Here is a 25,061-nt window from a genome sequence, read left to right on the forward strand (position 1 = left end):
AACCTGTTTCTTTTTCTTTTTTTATTGATACATAACTGTACATGTTTATGGGATACATGTGATATTTTGATACATGCATATAATATGTAATGATCAAATCAGGATAATTGGGATATCTAGTGCCTCAAACATTTATCATGTGTTTTAGGAACATTTCATATCTTTTCTTGTTATTTTGAACTATTGTTAATTATAGTCACCCTACTGTACTGTCAAACACTAGAACTTATTCCTTCCATTTAACTCTGTACCCATTAGCCAACCTCTTTATTGCCCCTCTCCCATGCTTCCCTGCCTCTGGTAACCACCATTCTTCTCTCTACCTCCATGAGGTCAACTTGATTGGCCCACACATTTGAGTGAGAACATGTGATACTTGTCTTTCTGTGTGTGGCTTGTTTTACTTAATATAATGACCTCCATTTCCATCCATGTTGCTGTAAATTACAGCATTTTATTCTTTTCTGTGGCTGAATAGTATTCCATTATATCTATCTGTAGACCACATTTTCTTTATCCATTCATCCATTGATGGACACTTAAGTTAATTCAATGTTTTGGCTGTTGGGATAGTGCTGTAGTAAACAAGAGGGGTGCAGGTTTTCCTTTGATATGCTGATTTTCTTTCCTTTGGATAAATACTCGGTAGTGGGATTGCTGGATCATATGGTAGTTGTATTTTTAGTTGTTGTTTTCTTTCAGGTTCCAGGGGTACATGTGCAGGTTTGTTATACAGGTAAATTGTGTGTCATGGGGGTTTGGTGTACAGATTATTTTGTCACCCAGGTAATAAGCATGGTACCCAATAGGTAGTTTGTTTTTGATCCTCACCGTCCTCCTCCCCTCCACCCTCAAGTAGCCCCTCGGGTCTGTTGTTCCCTTCTTTGTGTCCATATGTAGTCAGTGTTTAGCTTCCACTTATAACCGGGAGCATGCAATATTTGGTTTTATGTTCCTGCATTTGCTTAGGATAATGGCCTGTAGCTCCATTCATGTTGCTGCAAAGGACATGATCATGTTCTTTTTTTATGGCCACATAGTATTCCATGGTGTATATGTACTACATTTTCTTTATCCAGTCTACCATTGATGGGCATCTAGGATGATTCTGTATCTTTGCTATTGTGAATAGTGCTGTGATGAACATAACGTGTATGTGTCTTTATGGTAGAATGATGTATATTCCTCTCTGGGTATATACCCAGTAATGGGATTGCTGGGTCAAATAGTAGTTCTGTTTTAAGTTGAGAAATCTCTAGACTGGTTGAACTGGTTTATATTTCCATTAGCAGTGTATAAGTGTTCCCTTTTCTCCACAGCCTCACCAGCATTTGTTATTTTTTGACTTTTTAGTAGCCATTGTGACTTATGTGAGATGGTATCTCATTGTAGTTTTGATTTGCATTTTTCTAATGATGAGTGATGCTGAGCTTTTTTTTATGATTGTTGGCCACATGTATGTTGTCTTTGGAAAAGTTCTTGTCCTTTGCCCACTTTTTAATGAGGTTGTTTGTTTTTTGCTTGTTAATTTGTTACAGTTCCTTATAGATTCTGGATGTTAGACCTTTGTCAGATGCATAGTTTGGAAATATTTTCTCCTATTCTGTGGGTTGTCTGTTTACTCTGTTGATAGTTTCTTTTTGCTGTGCAGAGGCTCTTTTGTGTAATTAGGTCCCATTTGTCAATTTTTGTTTCTGTTGCAGTTGCTTTTGGCATCTTCATCATGAAATATTGGCTAGGTCCTCTGTCCAGAATGGTATTTCCTAGGTTTTCTTCAAGAGTTTTTATAGTGTTAGGTTTTACATTTAAGTCTTTAATTAATCTTGAGTTGATTTTTGTATGTGGAGTAAGAAAGGGGGTCTAGTTTCAATCTTTTGCCTGTGGCCAGCCAGTTATTCAGCACTATTTACTGAATAGGGAATCCTTTCCCCATTGTTTGTTTTGTTGAGTTTGTCACAGATCAGATGGTTGTAGGTGCGTGGCTTTATTTCTGGACTCTCTATTCTGTTCCATTTGTCTGTGTGTCTTTGTACCAGTACCATGCTGTTTTGGTTACTGTAGCCTTGTAGTACATTTTGAAGTCAGGAAATGTGATACCTCCAGCTTTATTCCTTTTGCTTAGAATTGCTTTGGCTATTCAGGCTCTTTTTCGGTTCCATGTGGATTTTAGAATAGTTTTTCTAATTCTGTGAAGAATGTCAATGGTAGTTTGATGGGAAGAACATTGAATCTGTACATTGCTTTGGGCAATATGGCCATTTTAACAATATTGATTTGTCATATCCCTTCCTCTTTTAAAAAGCTAGTTCTTAGAAAACCAAAGCAAAATAATAATTTATAATTAGGCCAGGCATAGTGACTCACACCTATAATTCCAGCACTTTGGGAGGCTGAGGTAGGAGGATCACTTGAGATCAGGGTTTGCAGCAGCAGTGAGCTATGATCGCACCACTACATCCTGGGCAACAGAGCAAGACCCTGTCTCTTTAAAAAGATATAAAAGAGGTAAATTAACTATCTTGCTCATGTAATATTGCCTACAGTGTGGATAACACAGCTGTGAAACTTAATGCTAACACAAAGGGCTAATAATCCCAAACTGTCTCAAACTTAAGACTATTTACTCTTCAACCCTGAATGCTAGAAAGAAGTCTACAAGTTTGTACTTATGCAATATTTTCCACCCAATGAACACTTTATTATAATAAAATTTTTGTTTATAAAATCCATACCTACACCCAGTAAGCCTTTTGTTTATATTTATTTAACTCACAAGAACTACCATGCACACATGCTGAGGGAGCTGAGTGACTGCCCAGGCAGGGCAGATTTGCAATGTTGAGAGCTCTCCCCGCCCATCTTACCACCTCAGTGTCCCGTGTCTAGGAGGCTTTCCAGGTCGGATCAAATTTACTCTAAATTTGTCTAAATCGGCTTTCCAGACATCATAGTTACATATCTCTATTATCTCACTTTTCGTAATGTTAGTCTCATTTAGACTTTTGTGTGTGTTTGTCCAAAAGTGTTTCAATACCAGATTACAGAAATGCCAGAGTATAGTAATCCGATGACATATATTATTATGTATGATTATTGTATAATATATAACTTATTCATATAATCTGGCATTATATAGTACCAGATTATAGTAATCAGAGGGGCTTTTTTCTTTTTTTGGTGGAGGGGATGGAGTCTCACTCTGTCGCCCAGTCTGGAGTGCAGTGATGTGATCTTGGCTCACTGCAACCTCCGCCTCCTGGGTTCAAGTGATTCTCCTGCCTCAGCCTTCCGAGTAGTTGGGATTACAGGCGCCTGCCACCAAGCTGGGCTAATTTTTGTAGTTTTTATAGAGATGGGGTTTCACCATGTTGGCCAGGCTGGTCTCGAACCACTGACCTCAAATGATCCACCTGTCTTGGCCTCCCAAAGTGCTGGGATTATAAGTGTGAGCCACTGTGCCTGGCCTTATTTATTTATTTATTTATTTATTTTTACTTCTGTTGAAAAAAAAAAAAAGCTTGTATGACCCAGTATACTGGTTTTATCACTCATTAAGTCACAAATGGCACTTTGAAAGTTGCTGCTTCTAGATCAGTGCCTGTCTGCAGACTGTTGCTTATGATAAGTAGTTTGCTTCTTTAATCAAGAAAGTATTGCTGTGGGAAAATGTTAAACTAAACAAAGGTGCTTAGTGACTTGGTTAATTTACATTCTGTCCAGATTCCTTGTCTGGCAGGGACCCTGTGACAAACCCTTCAGGCACCAGCATATTTCTTTTTTGAGACAAGGTGTCACTCTGTCGCCCAGACTGGAGTGTGGTGATGCCATCATAGCTCACTACAGCCTTGAATTCTTGGCCTCAAGTGATCCTCCAGCCTCAGCCTCCTGAGTAGCTGGGACTACAAGTGTATGACATCCTGCCCAGCTAAAGGGGCCAACATTTAGAATGCCTGTAGGTGCCACAAAACTGCCCCTGCCACCCAGTTCTAAGAAGTGGATCCATTGGTTTTCCAAGTCTCTAGTAGGTGTGAAACCTGGTGAAAGGATGCTACACCTATTTCATATGCCAAATTAAACCCAACAGCCCAGTGCCATTTAGTGTGGGGACAGGTAATTCTGCTGAACAGTTTGAGAATGAAACTTTGAAAATGGCAACGTCATGAGTTAGGAATTGGAGAGACCTAGGTTTGATTCTGGTTTCACTGTGTGACATAGTTTACTTCCCTTGAAGTCTGTCCCCACTCCCCAATCCATAAAATGGAGACATAAGCTCTACCTTGTAGGATTTTTAAGGATTAGGAATGATTTTTATGTGAAATATCCTGCATGATAGTGGATGCTTACTATTGTTAAGAATTTTGAAACGATAATTAAAGCTCTAAAAAAGAAAAAATATAGGTGATTGTATTAGGTAATAAAAAGTATGACATGAAACTATTGTTCAAAATGTGATACAAGAAGAAAAAGGAACAGAAGAACTTATATTCCAGAATTATTATTTTTTAAATGTAGGACAATTAGAAAATTAAACTGAATTTTTCTAAAATGGTCAGGAATGTAAAGAGGTGGGTATATTTTAAGTGTGTAAGTGGCAGAAGGAACTGCCTTCTTCAAAATAATGGAAAAACATTTGACTACCTAAAAATATAGAGTTCAAAAGCATAATCCAAAAAAGGGAAAATACTTAAAACCAAATTATTATATATCATACTTGTAATAGAGAAAATAAAGACTGCACATCAGTGGCATTTTATACCAGAGACATAATTGTCATCAAATAAATAAAAATCAAAGCACAAAAATCAATTTTGAAAAAGGTTGAACAGATAGAATAATGAACCCCATATGACTTGGTGACTAGAGGATGCTGGCATTCTCCTGCTTAGTGTCCTTTGAACTGGAGCCTGAATTTTATTAATGGTCCAGAAGAAGTTCATGAAGGTCCTCATCCTCCTTTGGTTGTATGTGTGTATAGGGGAAGAGAGAATCAATGATAAAGTTAAATCCAGAGTATCAGTAATAAAAAGGTAACTGGAAAATGTGCTTTATAGGCATGTGGATCTTTGTTCAATGAATAATTACTTCCTACATGTCTTTGTGTGATCTTTTCAGTAATCTACCCATTTAGAATCAAAGCTAGTTGAAGTTAGAAAGTATGGATCGCACATCCTGCCACCGTGTGCATCTACTTTATACACAACTAACAACTGTGGGACCCCAGTTACAAAGGCTGTTGGAGGTGAGCCCACTGAGAGCTGGCTGGGAGTTTCTTATGCAGGTTGTATTTGGGTTTTGGAGAAGGTGAGAGAAGTGCATTCTAGGAGGAAGGCAGAACATGTACAAAGACTGCAAGGAAGGAAACAACTTTGGCATCTTTTTTTTTTTTCCCCAGGAACAGAAGGGAGGCTATTGAAGCCGAAGTTAGGTTAGCTTAGGGGTTGATGAGGCTGCAGAGTGAACAGAGATCAGATCATGCAGGGTCTTTCAGACTCTGGGAAGGAATTGGATTTTATCCTGAATACAACAGAATGATATTGAAGGTTTCAAGCAGGGGAGTAAGGAGATCCAATTCATATTTTAAGTTAAGTTTTGCTGCTGTGTGGGAGTTGGGTTGGAGGAAAGAGTGGGAGCAGAGTAATGTGTTCACAGTGGAGATAGAGAAATGAGCAGATACGTGGGATGTTTGCATGTAGAGTGGATGTGTAGGGGGTTAAGGGAAAGGCAGGAATCAAGCCTGATTTGTCATAGAATTATTTCTTGCCAAAAATTACAACCTAAAAACATTTGGCATTTTGGAGCATTCTCAACTCTGGGCCCCCTCTGGTTCTGCACTCTTCTCGGACCTCATTTTAGCTGCCTTTTCTCCCTCTGCCTCCTCCCTTCTGTTCTGCTCTCCATTTGTGAGTCTCCTTAGTTTAATTCTCTATTTTCAACTCTAGATTTCCTCTACTTTTTCCTTTTAAAAACAATTCTTGCCAGTTGCCCTGGTGGCACCTGTTGTCCCAGCTTCCCAGGAGGCCGAGGAGGGAGGATCTTTTGAGCCCAGGAGTTCCTGGCTGTAGTGTAGTGTGCGACGTTAATCAGGTGTCTGCACTAAGTTTGGCATCAGTATGGTGACCTCTTGGGAGCTTGAGGAGGAGCCAGCTGGCCCAGGTCAGAAGTGGAGCAGGTCAAAACTCCTGTGCTGATCTGTATAGCATCGTGCCAGTGAATAGCCATGGCACTCCAGCCTGGGCAACACAGCAAGACCCTGTCTCTATAAAAAACAAAACACCGTTCTTTATTTAATCACCTTTCTTCAAATAATCGACAGCCAAAATTTCTGCCCCTGACCTTTATCTGCAACCATTTATAGAATTTGTGTAGTTAATCTGCTGCATTCTGAAATAGCTAATGTGCATTTTTTTTTTCTTGACCTTAAATTAGCTTCCTCTCTTGACTTCCCTTTTTCTTTTTAATGGTTCCACCAGTCTTTGTCATCCAGACAGGATAACTTAGTAATACTTGATTCATTATTTTCCTTCACTGCAATTCAACATGTAAACTCCAATATAGGTTCTAGGTTGTTGGTGAAGAAACTAAAACTCAGAAGCATTGTCACCTGCCCAGAGTCACAAAACTGGTCACTGGTGACATGGGTTTGTGAGCCCCACTCTGACTTCAGACCCACATTCTCAATCACTGCACTATACTATATGCCAGCGGCCCCCAACCTTTTTGGCACCAGGGACTGGTTTCATGGAAGACAGTTTTTCCATGGATTGGGTTGGGGGATGGTTTTGGGATGACTCAAGTGCATAACATTTATCATTACATTCTCATAAGGAGCATGCAACGTAGATCCCTCACGTGTGCATAGTTCACAATAGGGTCACGCTCCTCTGAGAATCTAATGCCCCTGCTGATCTGGGACCTGGGGGTTGGGGAACCCTGCTATAGGCCAAGGAGATTTAGGATAACGCTTTTCCAAAAGACACCTAATCTTACTTTGTTTTTAAAATGTGCTAAATTTTAAGGCTGAGACTACTGCTATGAACGACTGTTATACTATCATTTAGTATATGCTCTATAAGTATGTCACATATAGTATCTCTTTATAGAGATTTTCAGTTTCTTATGGCAGCTTATTTACATTCCTCCTTTTTGAGGGGGAAGAAGAAAGGAGTGATATTGAGTGGTGGGCACAAGATTCTCCCTTTTTTCTTCCCTACCATTACAGGCCAGAGATCATTTACCCTTGCTCTTGCAAATACTGTTTCATTATTCGAAACATAGTTGGCCATCTGGTGAAAACTGTGATTTAAAACTTGCATTTCTTTTATTACTAATGAAGTTGGAAACATTTTTTAGTGTTTACTAGTGATTTCTATTTTGTGAATTGCATTCATTGTTCACAGTTACCATTATCCCCATTATTATCATTGGCCCTTAGCTCTGAAACTTGGTAGAGATGAATTAAAAGGTGCAACCAGTCTTCCAACTTCTGCATCAGAAATGGGGTTGAAGATGTCTTACATGAACCTGTGGCTTCTGAGTATTTAACAAACTTTTATATTAACCATCTGAACGTTTACATCTCATCTTTACAAATTCTGGAAGTGATGGTGCAGAGTTGCCAGTTTGAGAGATTCAGGCTCAGCTAGGGAATGTGTTGGGCCTGAAGTAATGCAACTGTAAACGTATTTGTGGAGAACCTAAATGCACATACAGTGCTTTGCCTTCACACCAAAGACCTCTCTGTAGTGCCTTAAGGTATGGTGAGGGCAGTAGCCCAGATAGAAGGCCCTCAGTGACAGTCCCATCTTTTAGAACAGAGCCCAGAGGATTAGGTTCTTGCAAGTTCAATCTGGGGAGTCTTCCTAAAGCCATCACGACAGGGTCTATCACTTCATTAACTCAACAAATATTAATTGAGCATCTACTCTGTGCCTCATTTTGTTCTAGACCCTGTGGTTATGGCAGTGAACAAAATGAGTAGATCTATCCCTGACCTCAGAGTTTCCCTTTGGAGACGAGTTGAGCTCCCCTGGAGGCTCTCCATTCTTGACTTTCTCAAGTCTAACTCCTTCTTTGCTTCCTAGCTCCTTGCCTTAATCCTGTTTCCTGTGGCCCTTAGATCAAACCTGGCTTCCTCTTCATTTTCAGTGTTCTGTACTAAGTTCAACAGCTTCTGTTAATAAGGGACTTCTTTTATTCCTGGCTTCACCATGTCCTAGCTGCAACCCTCAGTCCCACCCAAGTCAGGCTGGTAAGTGCTGGCCCCAGGCCCCCAGTGTCCTCTTGTGAGAATTCTCTTTGTCTTGTAGTAGCTTCTCGTTGGAATACTGGCCATTCTTTTAACACATTGGCTTCTGAAACAAGTGTAGAACATGTGTGAACCCACTGTGTATATTGGGATTTACTACTCCCTAGGGAGTTTGGTGTACCTGAGGCATGTGACTTGTGCAGTTCCTCAAGTAACAGCCCAGGAATGATAATCTTGACTTGTAAGCATGGCCACATTATCCTGCAGCCCTGACTGTCCTGATGATTGGGTACCATCCGTTCTTTGTTTTGTTTTGTTTTAACTTACTTAAAAGCACTTTATGCTCAGTGAAGAATATTTGAAAAATACTGACAAATATGAAGTGGCTTTGTTTGTTTGTTTAAACACTGGTTAAGGTTTTCTTTTGGCAGGGGAGCTTACTTTCTAAACAACTGTTTTATGTGCAACTGCATACTTTTCTCCTGCTTTCATTGATGTTTTATAAGTTGGCATTTATGTCTTATCTGTAACCTGCTTGCAGATTGGTCGCTAGCCACTTGCAGAGTGCAGTTAACAAGAGTGAACTCTAATATAAAGATGGTGATTCATTTCCAAAGCTAACCTAGAGGAAGAAGCACAGGTGTCCCACCTCCAGATGTACCCCTTAGCTTTTGGAGCAGAAAGTGGGCAGTTTTAAAAGTCAGGGGAGGGTGTGAGCAAGGTGGGGGATACCTGGGTTAGCTTGGTGTCTCATCAACGAGGCGGCTGAGCTGGTGACCGCTGGCGTCTTCATGGGCGTGACGAGGCCATAAGCCCCTCAGGTGGGAGAGAGTAGTGGGCATGTTTTTCAGCCGTTCTCTCAAGGCAGCCTCCTGATGGATGAGAGTTCCATAGCAGGCATGCTTTGGTCTGTAACATGACTAACTCTCGAGGACTTGGATGAACTTAGTAGGGAATGGCGGGTGAAGGAGGGAGTAAAAAGCTATTTTTTAGCATTTCTAAAAGGCTGCGTAGGAAGTGGGGAATGAAAAAAAGAAAACATCTCTTTGAAAAATGGGGTACTTGGTTACATATTTATGTAACACCTTCTCCCGCTTTGAACACAGCTAGTTCTCAGGAGGTCCGGGCCTGTGTCAGTGCGCTCTAGGGTGCTGTGGGTTACGTTGATTCTGGGGTCTGCCTTGACCTTACTTGTGAGGAATGTTTCAGAGACCTCACTACGCAGCCAGCACATTCGTTTTCTAACAGCCACGTTTCCAGATTTTCTTTCCTTCCTTCCTCTCCTCCTGTTGGCTTTGTGTTTCTCAGTGTGGCTCTCCGTTTCCTGCCAGTGTTCCTGGGGACTCTTCCTTCCCCAGGAGCTGCCCGTAAAACCTTTCCCCACCTCTGCTTCTTTCTTTTCTTCTAATATTGCAACATAATCAAGATATTTTGATTATTCACATACATTTTACAAGGACATTGTAAAGAAAGGGCCTTGTGGCCCAACCGTGGCCTGAGCAGTGTTTGTTCCCCGCACCGAGGCAGCATATTGCGATGGTTTAGACTGAGAACTGAACCCAGGGCCCAAGGCCTGGCTTTACCATTTAATGTGATCTGACCTCTCTGCGCCTTCTTACGCTTGTCTATAAAATACAGTGTGAAAATGTCCATGTAATTTGGTATAGTGAGCATTAAATGCACTAATACATGCAGAGTACTCACTTGGAGCGGTGACTGACACATAGGGAGTGCTAAATAAATATTAGATGGTTATTGCACATACTTAAACTGCTTGGAAGCACTGGTGTGAAAGAATTTTCTAGCTAATAATGAGTGTTCAAATGTCTTGATGCTGAACACAGTTCCTTTTTTAAATGGCCCATCTCATGGATTCAGGTACTGCCTGTTGCAGTTTTTTACATGGATTGGTTTCTGCTTTTAGGAGCCTTTAAAATAAATAAATAAATAAAAGAATTGTATGTGTTAAGGTAGTAAAGTCTTCAAACATAATTTTGGCCTTTAAGGGATGTTTTTATACTCACTGGCCTATACCGGACTTGTCACTCACGGCCTCTGCTAGCTACTTCACAGCTCCTGTGAAGGACACCGCTCTGCCCGCAGCCCCTGCTGGGGAGAAAGCTCTCTGAGGACTGTGTCCTCCCTCTTCTCCTTTTCCTGGGGTGGCTGATTTGATTGGGATGGGACACCAGAGAGCTATCTCTGTCATGGCCTTCCATGGGAAAAACATGAGCCAAGGCAGTTCGATTCTCTTGAGAATTTTAATTTGGGAAATCAGAAGGAAAAAGTCGTGGGAGCCGAAATTGAAAGAATGCCATGAGCTAATGGCATGAGGACAGTCCTGCCTGGCAGTGACAAGGCAGCAAACAGAGTCTGACAGCAAGAATTAATACGAAGTAGAAGAGAAGATGTGACAATTGCACGCGACAGAGAAAACTAAACACAGAGAGAAGCCAAGTTAGGTTAATGGCAGAGGCCCAGGGAGAACATCCCAGACAGCTGTACTGTGAGTTCTTTCTCACAGCAAGTTGCTCACATGTTTTCCTGGTCTCTTTGTAATTGTATTCTCATTATTTGAGGCTTTGCATTCAAAAGCTTCTAACTTAACAGCAGCTGTATAGCATATGTAGTCCTTTTCCTTTCCCATCGAAAGGATTACTCTCATTTTGTTCTTGCCTTAATACCTATTCTGCAGTATACAGTGACATAAATTGAACTCACTTTTTAGTACTGTCTTCAAGTCTCCATATTCCATGCTGTATTTTCCTGATAGCACTAATTTATTTTCTTCTTTTTTTTGGAATATGTCTTCTATTGCAGTCCTGTGGAATTTGCAAATCTGGACCCCTCAGTTCCTATGCAACACGGGGTTGTGATTTCTCTCAGATCTAGGGCGTGGACTCCTTAGGGCAGCAGCCTCAGCCTCTTTGTATTCGTACAGTACTGTGGGCTGTGCTGAGCAGGTGATAGATGCCCAACAAGTCATTGGTCATTTCTCGTGGTTCTTTTAGTTCTTGTCATCCTGGCTTATCTTGGATCACAAAAGAGGATGTTTTAGCACAAAAGAGGATGTTTGAGCCCTTTGCTAGGATGTATCTTTTTTTTTTTAAACAAGCTTTACATTTATTTGAAGGAGAATAAATATTAAAGAATTTGAGAGAAATGAGGGAGTTACACAGTAACTCTTGGCTTTGATTAGTAACTAAGTTTCTCATTTGTGCTGTGAAATGGTGATACTCCAATGGTGGAGGAGTGAATAAGCTCATATTAAGTGAGATGAACACCTGACATCTAAATCCCTACTAATATTTGCTTTGGGCCCTAAGTGTATACTGTGGTTAACAAAGTAACTTGTCTTGACATTACTGCCGCATGTGGGTTTGTTTTTCTTTCGGTATTCCCTTTTTTAGCATATTTGGGAAACCAGTTTATTTGCCAAGTTACTGTATTTGCTACCATGTTTGAATAATGCTGTGTTTTGTCGTTGAATGTAACTTCCATGATCTTTAAAAACAATGCTTTGAAATAGTGTTCTCATCTGTATATTGTGTCTCTCATGTCCTAATTTCTTCTTAAAAGAACTCAAGTCATATTGGAGCAGGGCCCATTCTTAGTGACCTCATTTTAACTGATTACTTCTGTAAAGACCCTCGTTCCAAATAAGGACACATTCTCAGGTTCTGGAGATTTGGATTTCAGTATATAAATTTGGGTAAAACACAGTTTCAACCCATAATACAGAGGAACCACCACCCTACTAATTACCACAGCACCCATAAACCAGGCTTCCTTGGTGTCAAAGCCAAGAAGCTTAAAAGATTTGTTTGCACCTAGAGCCCACAGTCATTAGGTTGAGACTTGTGAGTCTCACTAGATATTGGCACAGTTACCAGAAAATCCTTAAAGGACTCTCCTCATCTCTCACCTGGATGAGGACAGGAGCTTCCTAACGTGTCACCTTCCTGCTGCCGACCTTGTCCGCCTTCAGTCTGCTCTCAACGCACGCATCTCTGGGTTCCGCTACTTCCTAGTCATATGACCTTGGGCAAGTTGGGTAACCTGTGTCTGTGTCCTTGTCTGTTGTAGTGATAGTTAACCGAATCTACAGATGTAAAGTGATTGGTAGAGTACCTGATGTTGAAAGGTGTGGTAGCCAGAATGTTGGCCCTCCAGTGATGTCCTGTCCTAATCATCCCTGGAACCTGTGAATATGTTATTTTACGTGGCAAAAGGGACTTTCAGATGTGATTAAAGACCCTGAGATTGGGCGGGGGCGGGGGGTGGGGGCGGTTATCTTGGATTATTTTAGGGCCCATTGTAATCACAGTGGTCCTTAAAAGAGTCAGAAGAGATGTGATGACAGAAACAAAGGTCAGGCTGGGCGCTGTGCCTCACACCTGTAATCCCAGCACTTTGGAGGGCCAAGGCAGGAAGATCACTTGGCCCCAGGAGTTCAAGACCAGCCTGGGCAACGTAATGAGACCCCATCTCTTTAAAAAAAAAAAAAAAAAAAAAAAAAAAAAAAGGCGTGGTGGTGGTGTTTCATGCCTGTAGTCCCAGCTTCTCAAGAGATTGAGGTGGGAGTTTCTCATGAGCCCAGGAGTTCAAGGCTGCGGAGAGCTGTGATAGTGCCACTGCACGCTAGTCTAGATGACAGAGTGAGATAGACTTGCTGACACCTTGATTTTAGCCCCATGAGACTTCCCCCAGTTTAGACTTCCGACCTCCAAAAACTGTTAGATAGTAAATTAGCGTTGTTGTAAGCCACTGCATTTGTGGTAATTTGTTACTACAGCAATAGGAAATGAATACATAAGTGTCAGCTGTTTTATCTGGTTTTCCTGTTCTTACTGTAAATAAGATTTTCTTTAAACAGAGGAGTCTGTGGCCAAAGACAGTTGGAAAATGAGTGGACTAGGTGGTCACCAGCATTCTTGTCCCATCTCCTCCTGATGTAGCAGGTACTCTCTCTAAGACAGTGCCTAGCCCCAGTAGTTTCTCAGCATTTGTGGAATGTTTAGGAAGGGCTGGGTGGTAGTCTCCATTGTGGAGCCACCTGTGGGATTCTCTCGAGTCCCCACATCACTCCTGGAGGATTCTTCATAATTATTTGGCTATTTTGGTATTTGGTTGTTCCTTCATGTGCCATATTGGCCTTGAGCTCTGTGTTCCAGGTTTATGGGTGTCTTTTGGGGCCTATGCACCTTTGTGGGCTCCACTGGTTTTCCTTTTACCCCATAAATTTGTCACTTCAGGTCATTCAAGTGACTTCAGATGTTATATATTCTGTGATAAGAATTCATTACACAGACACCCCAGGCAAGCTGGACTCAGAGTTAGGGCCGGGAATGCTTTACCGGAATAGAGCCAGAGACAATGTTGGGCCATGAGCTGCTTCTAGAACAGCCTGTGATTTGGCCTTTAGGCCTAAACTAGCCCCGTGATGCATTCTGGGCTTATTGGTTGTTTGCAGCATTTTTTTAAACCTACAAAATGAGTTAGTTATTTGCTTTCTTTTTTAACCTGTACGGAGTTAGTTATTTGCTTTCTTTTTTAACCTGTACGGAGAAGCTGTAATGCCATTTTTGTATATAGTACCACTGCTGCTTTTGTAAAGTATGAAGCCAGTCTACAGTGCTAGAGGAATTTCATTTCACTTCAAGTTTCTTGGATTAATGTCAACATTATTTCCCTGGCATGAAAGATACTAAGTTTTTAGAGTCTGTACCCTTTAGATAAAACATAGAAGAATTTTGGTGCATGTTTTGATGTGCAGAGTCGGGGGCAGCTCCCTCAGCAGACCTTTGTGTAGTTGATAATCTAATTATTTGGCACTCTACATAAAGAATGTGAGCTTCCAGGTGCAATTTGTCTATTTTGAAAAGGGCTGTGGAATCTATTATGATTTATAAAAAATCCTGTATTCAGATTGAATGAGTGATAAGAGTATATTTATTGACCATATCCTTTTTCTTTTAAAGCCATTAGTAGAACATGCCAACATTTTTAAAAGCATCTCCATGAGTGCTTTCACTGGTGGGATGAGAAGTTGTAGGAGTTAGTAGTGACAACTTCATGACCAGGGCTCAGGCTTGTAACTTAAGGGATTATCATGCACTGACATGATAATCCTAGATGGGCAGTCAAGGTAGGGTGACCCAAACAGAGATGCTCCCCACCTCCAGACAGCAGAGTGTCTGTCTGTCTAATATCTCATGATCTTAACTAAAAATTGTTGATAAATAGGTGGCTCTGCTATAAGAAATAATTTTCTTATTTGTAGAATCAAGGACAAGCAGTGGCAGTTCAGGCCAGAATCTGGAGGCTCTCCACACCTGAATTCAAACTGTGGTTGGATCTCTGCATGTGGTATCCTACCTCTCAAACTCAGCACATCTCAGATAGAACTCCTCATCTCTCAAACTGCTCCTAACCCTGGGAAGAATTAGATCACCTACACTGTCTCTCCTATTTGCCTGCAGATCAAGACACAAAAATTCAAGTCTGGAAGACTCTGAAGTGGCGAGTTCATTTGAAGGGTGCAGGTCACATTCATTCCTCTGTGTTAGCTGTGCTTTTTGTGCAGTCAGACTTGGCATTATCTACCAATATATAACAGCCTTGAGGGTATCTCAAGAGCAGTATTAATTCACAATACTCAGGAATTAGGCAGAGGAGAATAGGGGGCATGGAGGTACAAATAAATGATTTTTCCATTTACTTACAGTTCTGCACTAGGGTCCTTTAGAGAGCCTGACGGTTTCACATCAGTTGAGATCTGGGCAGAGGACCTGAGAATAATGTGAAATCTCTTGAAAGATTGAATGGTGTAATGGAAAGGACATTGGTGGGGGTCTGAGAAACCAGGGAGTTGATCCTTTGCCTCCAGGACTTATTACCAGCAGTGTAAAGAGGTCTGTGACTTGATCGAGTCACTAAACTATCTCTGAACCTATTTTTTTTTAAAAGATAACACCAACACCTACCCTCCTGGTGTATTAAGAGTAATTGAAATAATATTTGTAAGTCAATTAGCATAGAGCAGGCACTCAGTAAAGGTTAGTTGGTTAGGCTGGGCATGGTGGCTCACGCTTGTAGTCCCAGTACTTTGGGAGGCCGAGGTGGGAGGATCAGCTGAGGTCGGGAGTTCGAGACTAGCCTGACCAACATGGAGAAACCCCATCTCTACTAAAAAATAAAAGAATTAGCTGGGCGTGGTGGCATATACCTGTCATCCCAGCTACTTGGGAGGCTGAGGCAGGAGAATCACCTGAACCCGGGAGGCGGAGTTTGCGGTGAGCTGAGATCACGCCCATTGCATTCCAGCCTGGGTGACAAGAGTAAAACTCCGTCTTTAAAAAAAAAAAAAAAAAAAAAAAAGTTAGTTGGTTAGTTTTCTCTATTCTCCCCACCCCGCGTCTAACTCAGGCAGAGATGTTACTGGTCTTTGTAACTACATTAATCAGTGAGAAACTGCTTGGGTTTCATGTGCAATGATATTGGAAAGAAAATACATTTAATGAACTGCATTAAGTTTAGCAAACTGCCTTATGCTTTTGTTTTGAAAGGAAGAAGACATCTGTAAAATATGAACTGCGTGGGAAAATAAATTTAAAATGCATAAAGTAATGGAAAGGCAATTACATTTATAATTATTCAAAGAAATAGAATATGTTGTGGTCAGATTTTTAACAGTGGAAATTTTGCATAATAAACTCTGGTAACCCTAGGAGGAGATCACCAGGAAGGGGAAAATGAGTAACAGAAATGCTTATGTTTTAAAATGAAGAAGTGATATAACTATAATTCTTAGCACAGGTGTAAAGCATGCTATTGGAAATACATCAGATTGGTTATGCAAATAAGCCCCAATTTAATCTATTACAAACATTTTCAACTAATGAAATTAGGCATGAAATGTTGGAAAAATTGGTGCATTTAAGTTTTAACTTTCCAGAGAGCCTACTATTCTGACCATAAGAAACATCATCTTTAAAATAACCTATAGCCGTTGATCTAGTAATTTTGGATAAAATAATGGAACAGCTCCAATGGAAGAATATATAGTTTATGCCAGTCTATTCATAGCAATATATAAAAAATACATAGGTAAGTAAATGTAAATATGTTCGTATATATTCTGTGAAAATGTACACATATAAACAAGATCCTATTGCGATCTGGCAAAGCAAAAAGCAAAATAGAATAATATGTACTACTAAAAATCATAAGTCCACAAACTATCAATATTCAGAAATAGGTAAACGAAATAAATTTAAAAAGAAAGTCATCCTATTATATCTTTTTATTTTGTATTCTTTTGAGATGGACTTTCACTCTTGTAGCCGAGGTTGGAGTACAGTGGCGTGATCTCAGCTCACTACAACTTCCGTCTCCTGAGTTCAAGCGAGTCTTGTGCCTTAGCACAAGTAGTAGCTGGGATTACGTGCCCACCACCACGCCTGGCTAATTTTTGTATTTCTAGTAGAGATGGAGTTTCACCATATTGGCCAGGTTAGTCTTGAACTCCTGACCTCAGGTGAACTCCTGACCTCAGGTGATACGCCTTTCTTGGCCTCCCAGAGTGCTGGGATTATAGGCGTGAGCCACCTTACCCAGCCTATTACATCTTATTTACAGTTTTGGCTGCTGTTTCAGGGATATAGAGAAGCACAAGACTGACAGCTTCAGGGAAATGAAATTCCAGCGTGGGAAGATAGGTAACAATGTGCAAATATTGACTAAAGAAATTTGGATGAATAAATGCTGTGAAGGAAGTAAGACGGCAGTAGAATGGAGAGGATCACGGTGCCTAGGACTGGCCCTATCCTAGGAAGGCTGAGGCGGGGAGGATTCCTGAGCTGAGCTGTGGTGTTGGAGGAGTGGGCCAGTAACGATGTGGGCTCAGGGAACAGAAAGTTAAGGGTTTTCAGACTGGAGTGAGTTTGGTATGTGTGAACCAACAGCAGCCAGTGTGTCTAGATCTTAGAGAACAATTGTATGTTGACCTGGTTTATATTAGGAACTAAGTTATTTTATTTACTTACTTTTATTATTTTGAGACAGTCTCACTCTGTCATCCAGGCTGGAGTGCAGTGGTATGATCTTGGCTCACTGCAACCTCCGCCTCCTGGGTTCATGCCATTCTCCTGCCTCAGCCTCCTGAGTAGCTGGGACTACAGGCATCCGCCACCACGCCTGGCTAAGTTTTGTATTTGTAGTAGAGACGGGGTTTCACCATGTTGGCCAGGCTGGTCTCCACCTCCTAACCCCAGGTGATCTGTCTGCCTCAGCCTCCCAAAGTGCTGGGGTTACAGGCGTGGGCTACCTTGGCCAGTTGTTTTTTTCTTTTTTTGGAGACAGGGTCTCCTCTGTTGCCTAGGCTGGAGTGCAGTGGCACCATCTTGGCTCACTGCAATCTTCTCCTCCTGGGTTCAAGTGATTCTCATGCCTCAGCCTCCCAAGTAGCTGGTATTAAAGGCGTACAGGACCATGCCCAGCTAATTTTTGTAATTTTAGTAGAGATAGGGTTTCAGTTTCACCATGTTGGCTGGGCTGGTCTCAAACTCCTGGCCTCAAGTGATCTGCCCACCTTGGCCTTCCAAAGTCTTGGATTACAGGTGTGAACTACCACACTGGCCATATTTTACATTTTAACACAACCACATTTTATTTTTCTTTATCAGTTATCTTTTCAATCACCCCCAAACCTAATGACTAAAAGAGCAGCCATTTATTTCAGTGTGTGCTTTACTCACTGGACAGTTACCTGTCCCTCTGAACGGCCTCATGCATGTATAGGGAAGCTCTGCCTCTGCAGGCTGGCTGGCTGCTGCGGCAACTAGGGGGCCACTGAGCCAGGAGTCATTCATCAGTGAGCTGGCGAGCCTGGGCTTGTTCTCATGGAGGACTTAGGGTTCCGGGAGAGTGGAGCAGAGGTGTGTAACATTCCTTGAGGTGGAGGCTCTGAATTGGCACAGTGTCACTTTCTCTGTATTCTATTGGCTACAAGACTAGCCCAGGTTCAAGGGGTGGGAAATAGATGAGTTTCCATGGGAGGAACTGCAATGTCAGTGCACTGAGATGTGCCTACAAGGAGGGCTGGAGGATTGGTCCATGCTTGCAATCCATCCCATTTCGCCTTATGCTTGGTGCTTTTCTTCTATACTTTAGGTATAGGAAATTACAATCCTGTATGATCCAACATTTTACAATTTTGCCTTTTCATATTTAGGTCTTTCAGTGTTTACATATTATTTTAAAAAATTGAGAACAGCACGATAAACATGAGGAAAAATGAAGTTTCAAAAACTGACGGCGGGGAATGTTAAAAGGGTTAGAGGCTGTGCACGTGGCAGAGCAGGGGCTATTTGGGGAATCTTTGTATCTTCAGCTCAGTTTTACTGTGAGCCTAAAACTGCTCTAAAAATAGTCTGTTAAACAATTGTATTACCATAATATGACTCATCTTCATTATGACAGTAATGTGTGAAGGAGACATACAGGAAGACAGGAGCTGTGTGAAGTGCAGAAATCAGTGAACACCTTCTTAGAAAGTGCTTTAAATCAGAGGCAGGATTGTATACTTGTCAGGCTGTGGCCTTTGGACCAGTGGTTCTGAAGAATAGTTAAGCCTTTGCTGCTATTGTTTGTAGCTGTGCCAACCTTACGCAGATTACTCAACATCTTTGAGGTTTGGCCTCTTTGTAAAATGGTATAATAATCTTTATATATCTCTTGAGAATTTTTGAATGAAATGAAATATGCATATCACCTAGCATGGTGCAAGGCCTGTAAAATAAATGTTAGCCTATTTTAGAAGTAGTTTTCCACTCTTCTGTTAATCTCCAATTAAGATGAGGACCTCTGTAGGTCTTTTGCAGAATTAATTGTTCCTACCATTTCTTCTTGGCCTTCACTTCCCTCCCTGATGCTGTTTTCTGTGAACATTCTTTTTGAATCTTCTGGGTTTCTCTGACTGGAGTGGTTATTTGGCAATCGATTAAGAGCAGCTGGTTGGCTGACCTTGGGCTTTTGAGATCCTTATGTTTGAAACCATGGCAGGCATCCAGATCGCATCAAGCCACTATCAGGTGTGTGTGTTCCTAATCACAGCCTGAACTTTAGAATTGGGCACATCCTGACTGGCATGAGCAGAGAAAGGGAGAATACTTTAGGGAACAATGTGAAAGAATGAGATCTGAGGAATAAGAAGGTGGGGGAGGGAATAAACATTTCTCCAGCGTCTGTTCTGTGGCAGGGTATAGACTAGAAGGCAAAGGCTACCCAGAGCGTGCCAGATTGAAGATGGCGGGCCATTTGGCAAGGGAGTTGGGTCATGCCTTCTCATAGATCGAGTGGAGGACAGCTCTACAGCTTTACCAACTTTAGGAGGAATAAATTTCTTTTATGGCTTGACTTAAAACAATAACCCAAGTCATCGTTATACTTTTCTTCCTAGGTTTGTCGGTGGCCCAGCGGAAGTTTGCTCATTCACTCAGAGACTTTAAGTTTGAGTTTATCGGTGATGCTGTGACAGATGATGAACGATGCATAGGTAAATAAACATGAGATTTTGGTTTGTTTTCCTTTGCCATGGCCACCAAATAATCACTCCTTTCTTGTTACAGATGCTTCCTTACGTGAATTTTCAAATTTTTTGAAGAATCTGGAGGAACAGAGAGAAATTATGGTGAGTTGAGAGGGGTGTAAATTAATAAGTCAGATTTCAAGGGGGAAAAATCTGGTTTTGGAAGCTGGTTCTGGTAGAAGTTGTGATGCATTTATCTCTGAGTACAGTAGTGCATTGTAATGGAAAGATGAGGTTTCAGGAGCCCTGATTTCTTGTTCCATGAGGGGACTGACCACGGTCAGAACTTGGAGAAGCTGCAGGACCTCCACCAAGGCCTTGCTTTTGCGTCTGTAAAGTGGACAGTGGGACTACATCACTGCTTTCTAGCTTTTTGTTGCAGCAGAGCACTTTCATTTATGTAGACTCTCATGCAGAAGCTTAATATATTAGGGGAATAAAAGCAGGAAAGCTTATGTAGAAGCAGAGGACAGCTGGGCGATGTTAGCTCCTGACTCATACCCCTGTAGATTTCTAGGCTGCGTGGAAAGGGAGAGAACCTGGGCCTTAGAGGTCTTTGAGATCCCACTTTGCATCAAGATTCATGATCATAACAAGAATAAGAAGAACTACCCTTGGCCAGGCGTGGTGGGTCATGCCTGTAATTCCAGCCCTTTGAGAGACTGGGTGGGTGGATTGCACAAGCTCAGGAGTTTGACACCAGCCTGGCCAACATGGTAAAACCCCATCTCTACAAAAATACAAAAACTAGGCTGGGTGCAGTGACTCATGCCTGCAATCCCAGCACTTGGGGAGGCTGCTGTGGGCAGATCACCTGAGGTCGGGAGTTTGAGACCAGCCTGACCAACATAGAGAAACCCCGTATCTACTAAAAAAATACAAAATTAGCTGGGCGTTGTGGCACATGCCTGTAATCCCAGCTACTCGGGAGGCTGATGCAGGAGAACCTTGAACCCAGTAGGTAGATGTTGTGGTGAGCCAAGATCGCACCATTGCACTCTAGCCTGGGCAGCAAGAATGAAACCCCGTCTCAAAAAAAAACCAAAAAAACAGAAAACACTAGCCAGATGTGGTGGCATATGCCCGTGGTCCCAGCTACTTAGGAGGCTGAGGTGGAAGGATCACTTGAGCCCAGGAGGCTGAGGTTGCAGTGAGCTGAGATTGTGCCACTGCCCTCCAGCCTGGGTGACAGAGCAAGATCCTGTCTCAAAGCAAACAAAACAAAAACTATCCCCCATGGAGTGCTCTTCATATGCAATGCTGTGCTGAGTGCCTTAAGTGTATGATCTCATTTAACACGCACTCAGCTGTACATTTGGGAGTTACTGAATAATTGCCTGCTTTTCTGAAAAGCTTACATTACCTTCCTAATGATATTCTTTAATTAAACCAGATTTACAGCAGAATTGCTACTAGGTTATGACACACTATCTATTCTCACCATTTATTTCAGGCTTAAAAAAAATACAGATTCAGGCTGGGCGAGGTGGCCCATGCCTGTAATCCCAGCAGGCCAAGGTGGGTGGGTCACGTGAGGTTAGGAGTTCGAGACCAGTCTGGCCAACTTGGTGAGACCCCGTCTCTACTAAAAATACAAAAAAATTAGCTGGGTGTGGTGGCATGCACCTGTAATCCCAGCTACTTGGGAGGCTGAGGCAGGAGAATCACTTGAACCTGGGAGGTGGAGGTTGCAGTGAGCCAAGAGTACACCACTGCACTCCAACCTTAGCAACAGAATGGGACTCTGTCTCAAAAAAAAAGAAAAAAAAAAAGATTCTTTTTTCTATATTCTTGAAAATAAGTACTGTCTAGAATTATGTTACAGTGTGTGTGTGTGAGTGGGTTTAGATGTGGTAGAAATAATACTGGACATATTAGCTAAGTTGGTTTACCTTGACTGTGTGCCAGTCTGTTCTTACACTGCTATGAAGAAATACCTGAGACTGGGTAATTTATAAAGGAAAGAGTTTTAATTGACTCACAGTGCTGCATTGCTGGGGAGGCCTCGGGAAACTTAGAATCATGGCGGAAGGCAAAGGAGAAGCAGGCACCTTCTTCACAAGGCGGCAGGATGGGCTGAGTGCAGGCGCGGGAAATGCCAGATGCTTATAGAACCATCAGATCTCACAGGAACTCACTATCATGAGAACAGCATGGGGGAAACCACAAGTTACCTCCACCTGGTCCTACCTTTGACATGTGGGGATTATGGAGTTTACACTTTCAGGTAAGATTTGGGTGAGGACACAGAGCCAAACCATATCAGCCAGGAGCTGTTCTAAGCTATTTACCTAATACAAAGTCACTGAATTCTCACATCAACCCTATGAGATAGATTCTGCTATTGTTCCCCATTTAACGGATGAGGAAACTGAGGCACTTTACCTTGCCCTAGATCACATGGCATCTAGGAGGTAGAGCTGGTTTGTGTTAAGAAGCTGGCACTCTGAACTGCCCTCCCTGTCACTGCAACTGGCATCATAGGTGTCACTCTAATTTCCTGGGTGGTGGCTGGTGGGTATTTATGTTGGGTAGGGCTGCAGGAGGACACTGATTTGGATTTAAAAAGTGACAGAGGGCCAGGCGTGGTGGCTGACGCCTGTAATCCCAGCACTTTGGGAGGCTGGGGTGGGTGGATCACCTGAGGTCAGAAGTTTGAGACCAGCCTGGCCAACCTGGTGAAACCCTATCTCTACTAAAATTACAAAAATTAGCTGGGCATGGTGGTGGGCACCTGTAATCCCAGCTACTCGGGAGACTGAGGCAGGAGAATCACTTGAACCCGGGAGGCGGAGGTTGCAGTGAGCTGAGATTGCGCCACTGCACTCCATCCTGGGCAACAGAGCAAGACTCCATCTCAAGAGAAAAAAAAAAGTGACAGAGGCATATGTCCTCAAAAGCCCTAATGTAATTTGCACTCATTCCTAAATTTTGAGGTAATTTGTGTGTATATAATGTAGAAAATGTAGAGGGTATGTGAAGACCTGTGGCCCCATGAGGTTTTTCTGGCACACACTGACAGATTCGATCATTATTCATGTGATCCTGTAGTCATCAATTTTTCAGCTCTTTAGGAAAGACTAAATAAAATGGTGAATAAAAATAGCGTCGTGATGTCACCTTTCTAGTACATGGAGTAGATGTGTGGGCTGGTGAGGTACGTGTTTTTAGTTTACGTTAAGAGTGTCAATTTTTCGTTCTTAACCCTCTTTGACAGTTGTACTTTCCTGGCATCCTGAACATTTAGCACATACCTATTGATCTCTTTTTATGTTCCAGTTGCTGTTGAGAAACTCAGGACATAGGTAAAGGCAAAGAAAGCAAAAGTCCCTGTCTTCATGGAGGTTAGATTCTAGGCAGGGGTAGTGAAGTAGAAATAAACCTGTAATCCATTGGCAGGCAGTGAAAAATGCTACAAAACAGTACAGGGCAAGGAGCCAGGTGGGGCGGGGCCACAGCATATCTGGAGTGGTGAGGTGCTGACTACCTTTTCAGTAGGGTACTGCACAAAGGGCATCATCCTGGTGTCTGGAGGAAGAGTTCCGAGCAGAGTGGTGCTGGATTTTAGCTCTGCAGAAATAGTGTGTGACCATTGTCAGGCTCAGTATTCTGTTTCTGTTTTAGGTTCCTTGAAATGGAGTGATGAGGTCCAAAAACGGGAACATGGTATTGGCTCCAGGCTGTGTGGAGTAGACAGCATGGTTTGCAGAGCTGTTGTTAGCCAACTGACTGGTTTAATCTCCAGCTGTGATGGAGGTTGATAGGGTCTCTGTGTTAGATGAGGTTGGGTTCCTGTGCAGGGTAGGAATGAGAATAGGGTGGTGTCTGTATAAGGCCATGAACCTTAGAGAGGAGTGCTGTGGTGTGTCACACACAACCCATTGTGGGAGCAGAAACACCTGCTGGAAAGCAGGACGCTGTCCAAAGCTGGGATGGGTGGTAGCCATGGCCAACCACGGAATTAACAGGACACCTCCTAATGCTTTCTTCCTTTTTAGCTTGGAAAATTTCAAACATGTACCAAAGTCGAGAGAAATATACAATGAAACTACATGGACTCAACACCCAGCCTCAGACCAGTCTCATTTCTCCTGTGATCCTTACTCCCCCTGGCCCCCTGCTATCCTCATTATTTTGACAGAAAGCCCAGTTTCATTCACAAATACTTCAGTATATATCTCAAAAAGCGGACACTTAAAAAAACACAGTGTCTTTATCACAATCAGCAATTTCTTAATTTTATGAAAAATTAGGTCATATTCAAGTTTTCCTGATACTCATTCAAATTCTGTCTCTTTCCCTTCCCCACCGCCACCCCCAATAACAGTTGGTCTGTTTGAATCTGAATCCCAACATATTACATTTAATTGATACATTTCCAAGTCACTTTATAGGCCCTTCTCCCCATCTGCTTTTTTTCCCCTTTACAAGAATTCCTGATCCTTTTATATTTGCCTCAGAAACCTTTAAAATAGTACTTTCCTAAGTTATCAGTGAGTTGGAATAATGAAATTAGTAAAAGTTGAAAAGTTGGACACTTAACCCATATTGACATTATTTAGGTACTTCTCATCTTGATAGTCACTGATCACTTTTTTTTAAGTGGAATCACTGTGGCTACCTTTGTTTATTTAAATACCTTTGAATACGTCCTAAAACATAACTGATGCATTACTAAACATTTGCCTGAAACTTTTGGGTCAGAATAGATACTTGCCTTAAGAAATTTCCAGTGTGATACTGGAGAGTAAGTGGGAAAGAGCTAATTAAAATAGCCTACACTAAGTGCTTCCCAAGACAAGGAATGGGAAAAGAAAACAATATACAAAGTACGCCAGCAAAGATAGTGTGACTCACATAGAGTGGGCAGCCCCTAAGCTTGTGGTTGTTAGGAAAGGGTTCATGGGGTGGAGACACAGCAGAGGGCCTTTGTATAGTTTAGCAAGCCCATACCTCCGACACTGGTACAAGGAGAAAAGGAATGTCTTTAAGCAGCTAAAATGGTTGCCAGTACATTCTGAGAACTTTGAAAGACTCTTGTTTTACTTAAAAAATTGTTTTAACTTAAAAGTTTTACAAACCATCAGCATGTTAAAAGCCACAGATGAAGAAAGGAATGCAAAATGACTGTAAGATGGAGGTAGAAATAGTCTGAAAGTGGTTCCCAGGATTTAATAGTGGTCACTTAATTTTTTTTTTTTCTTGAGACGAGTCTTGCTGTGTCAC

General features: G+C 41.9%; 1 protein-coding gene across 11 annotated transcripts in view; it reads left to right on the forward strand.

Moving 5' to 3' along the window:
• Window positions 1-25,061, forward strand: part of ARHGAP10 (Rho GTPase activating protein 10) — a 352,159-nt gene that overhangs the window by 87,401 nt on the left and 239,697 nt on the right. For all 11 annotated transcript variants that reach the window (XR_012435152.1, XR_012435153.1, XM_045391864.2 and 8 more), the window contains exons 2-3: window positions 19,707-19,802; window positions 19,876-19,937. Coding sequence is in view for 9 of the 11 variants with exons in the window: in XM_045391864.2 (XP_045247799.2) it covers window positions 19,707-19,802; window positions 19,876-19,937 (158 nt within the window). In the remaining 2 variants the exon portion in view is untranslated. The remainder of the gene's footprint in view (window positions 1-19,706; window positions 19,803-19,875; window positions 19,938-25,061) is intronic.

Source organism: Macaca fascicularis, chromosome 5, assembly GCF_037993035.2.
Source record: "Macaca fascicularis isolate 582-1 chromosome 5, T2T-MFA8v1.1".
In the NCBI taxonomy this organism is placed as follows: domain Eukaryota; kingdom Metazoa; phylum Chordata; class Mammalia; order Primates; family Cercopithecidae; genus Macaca; species Macaca fascicularis.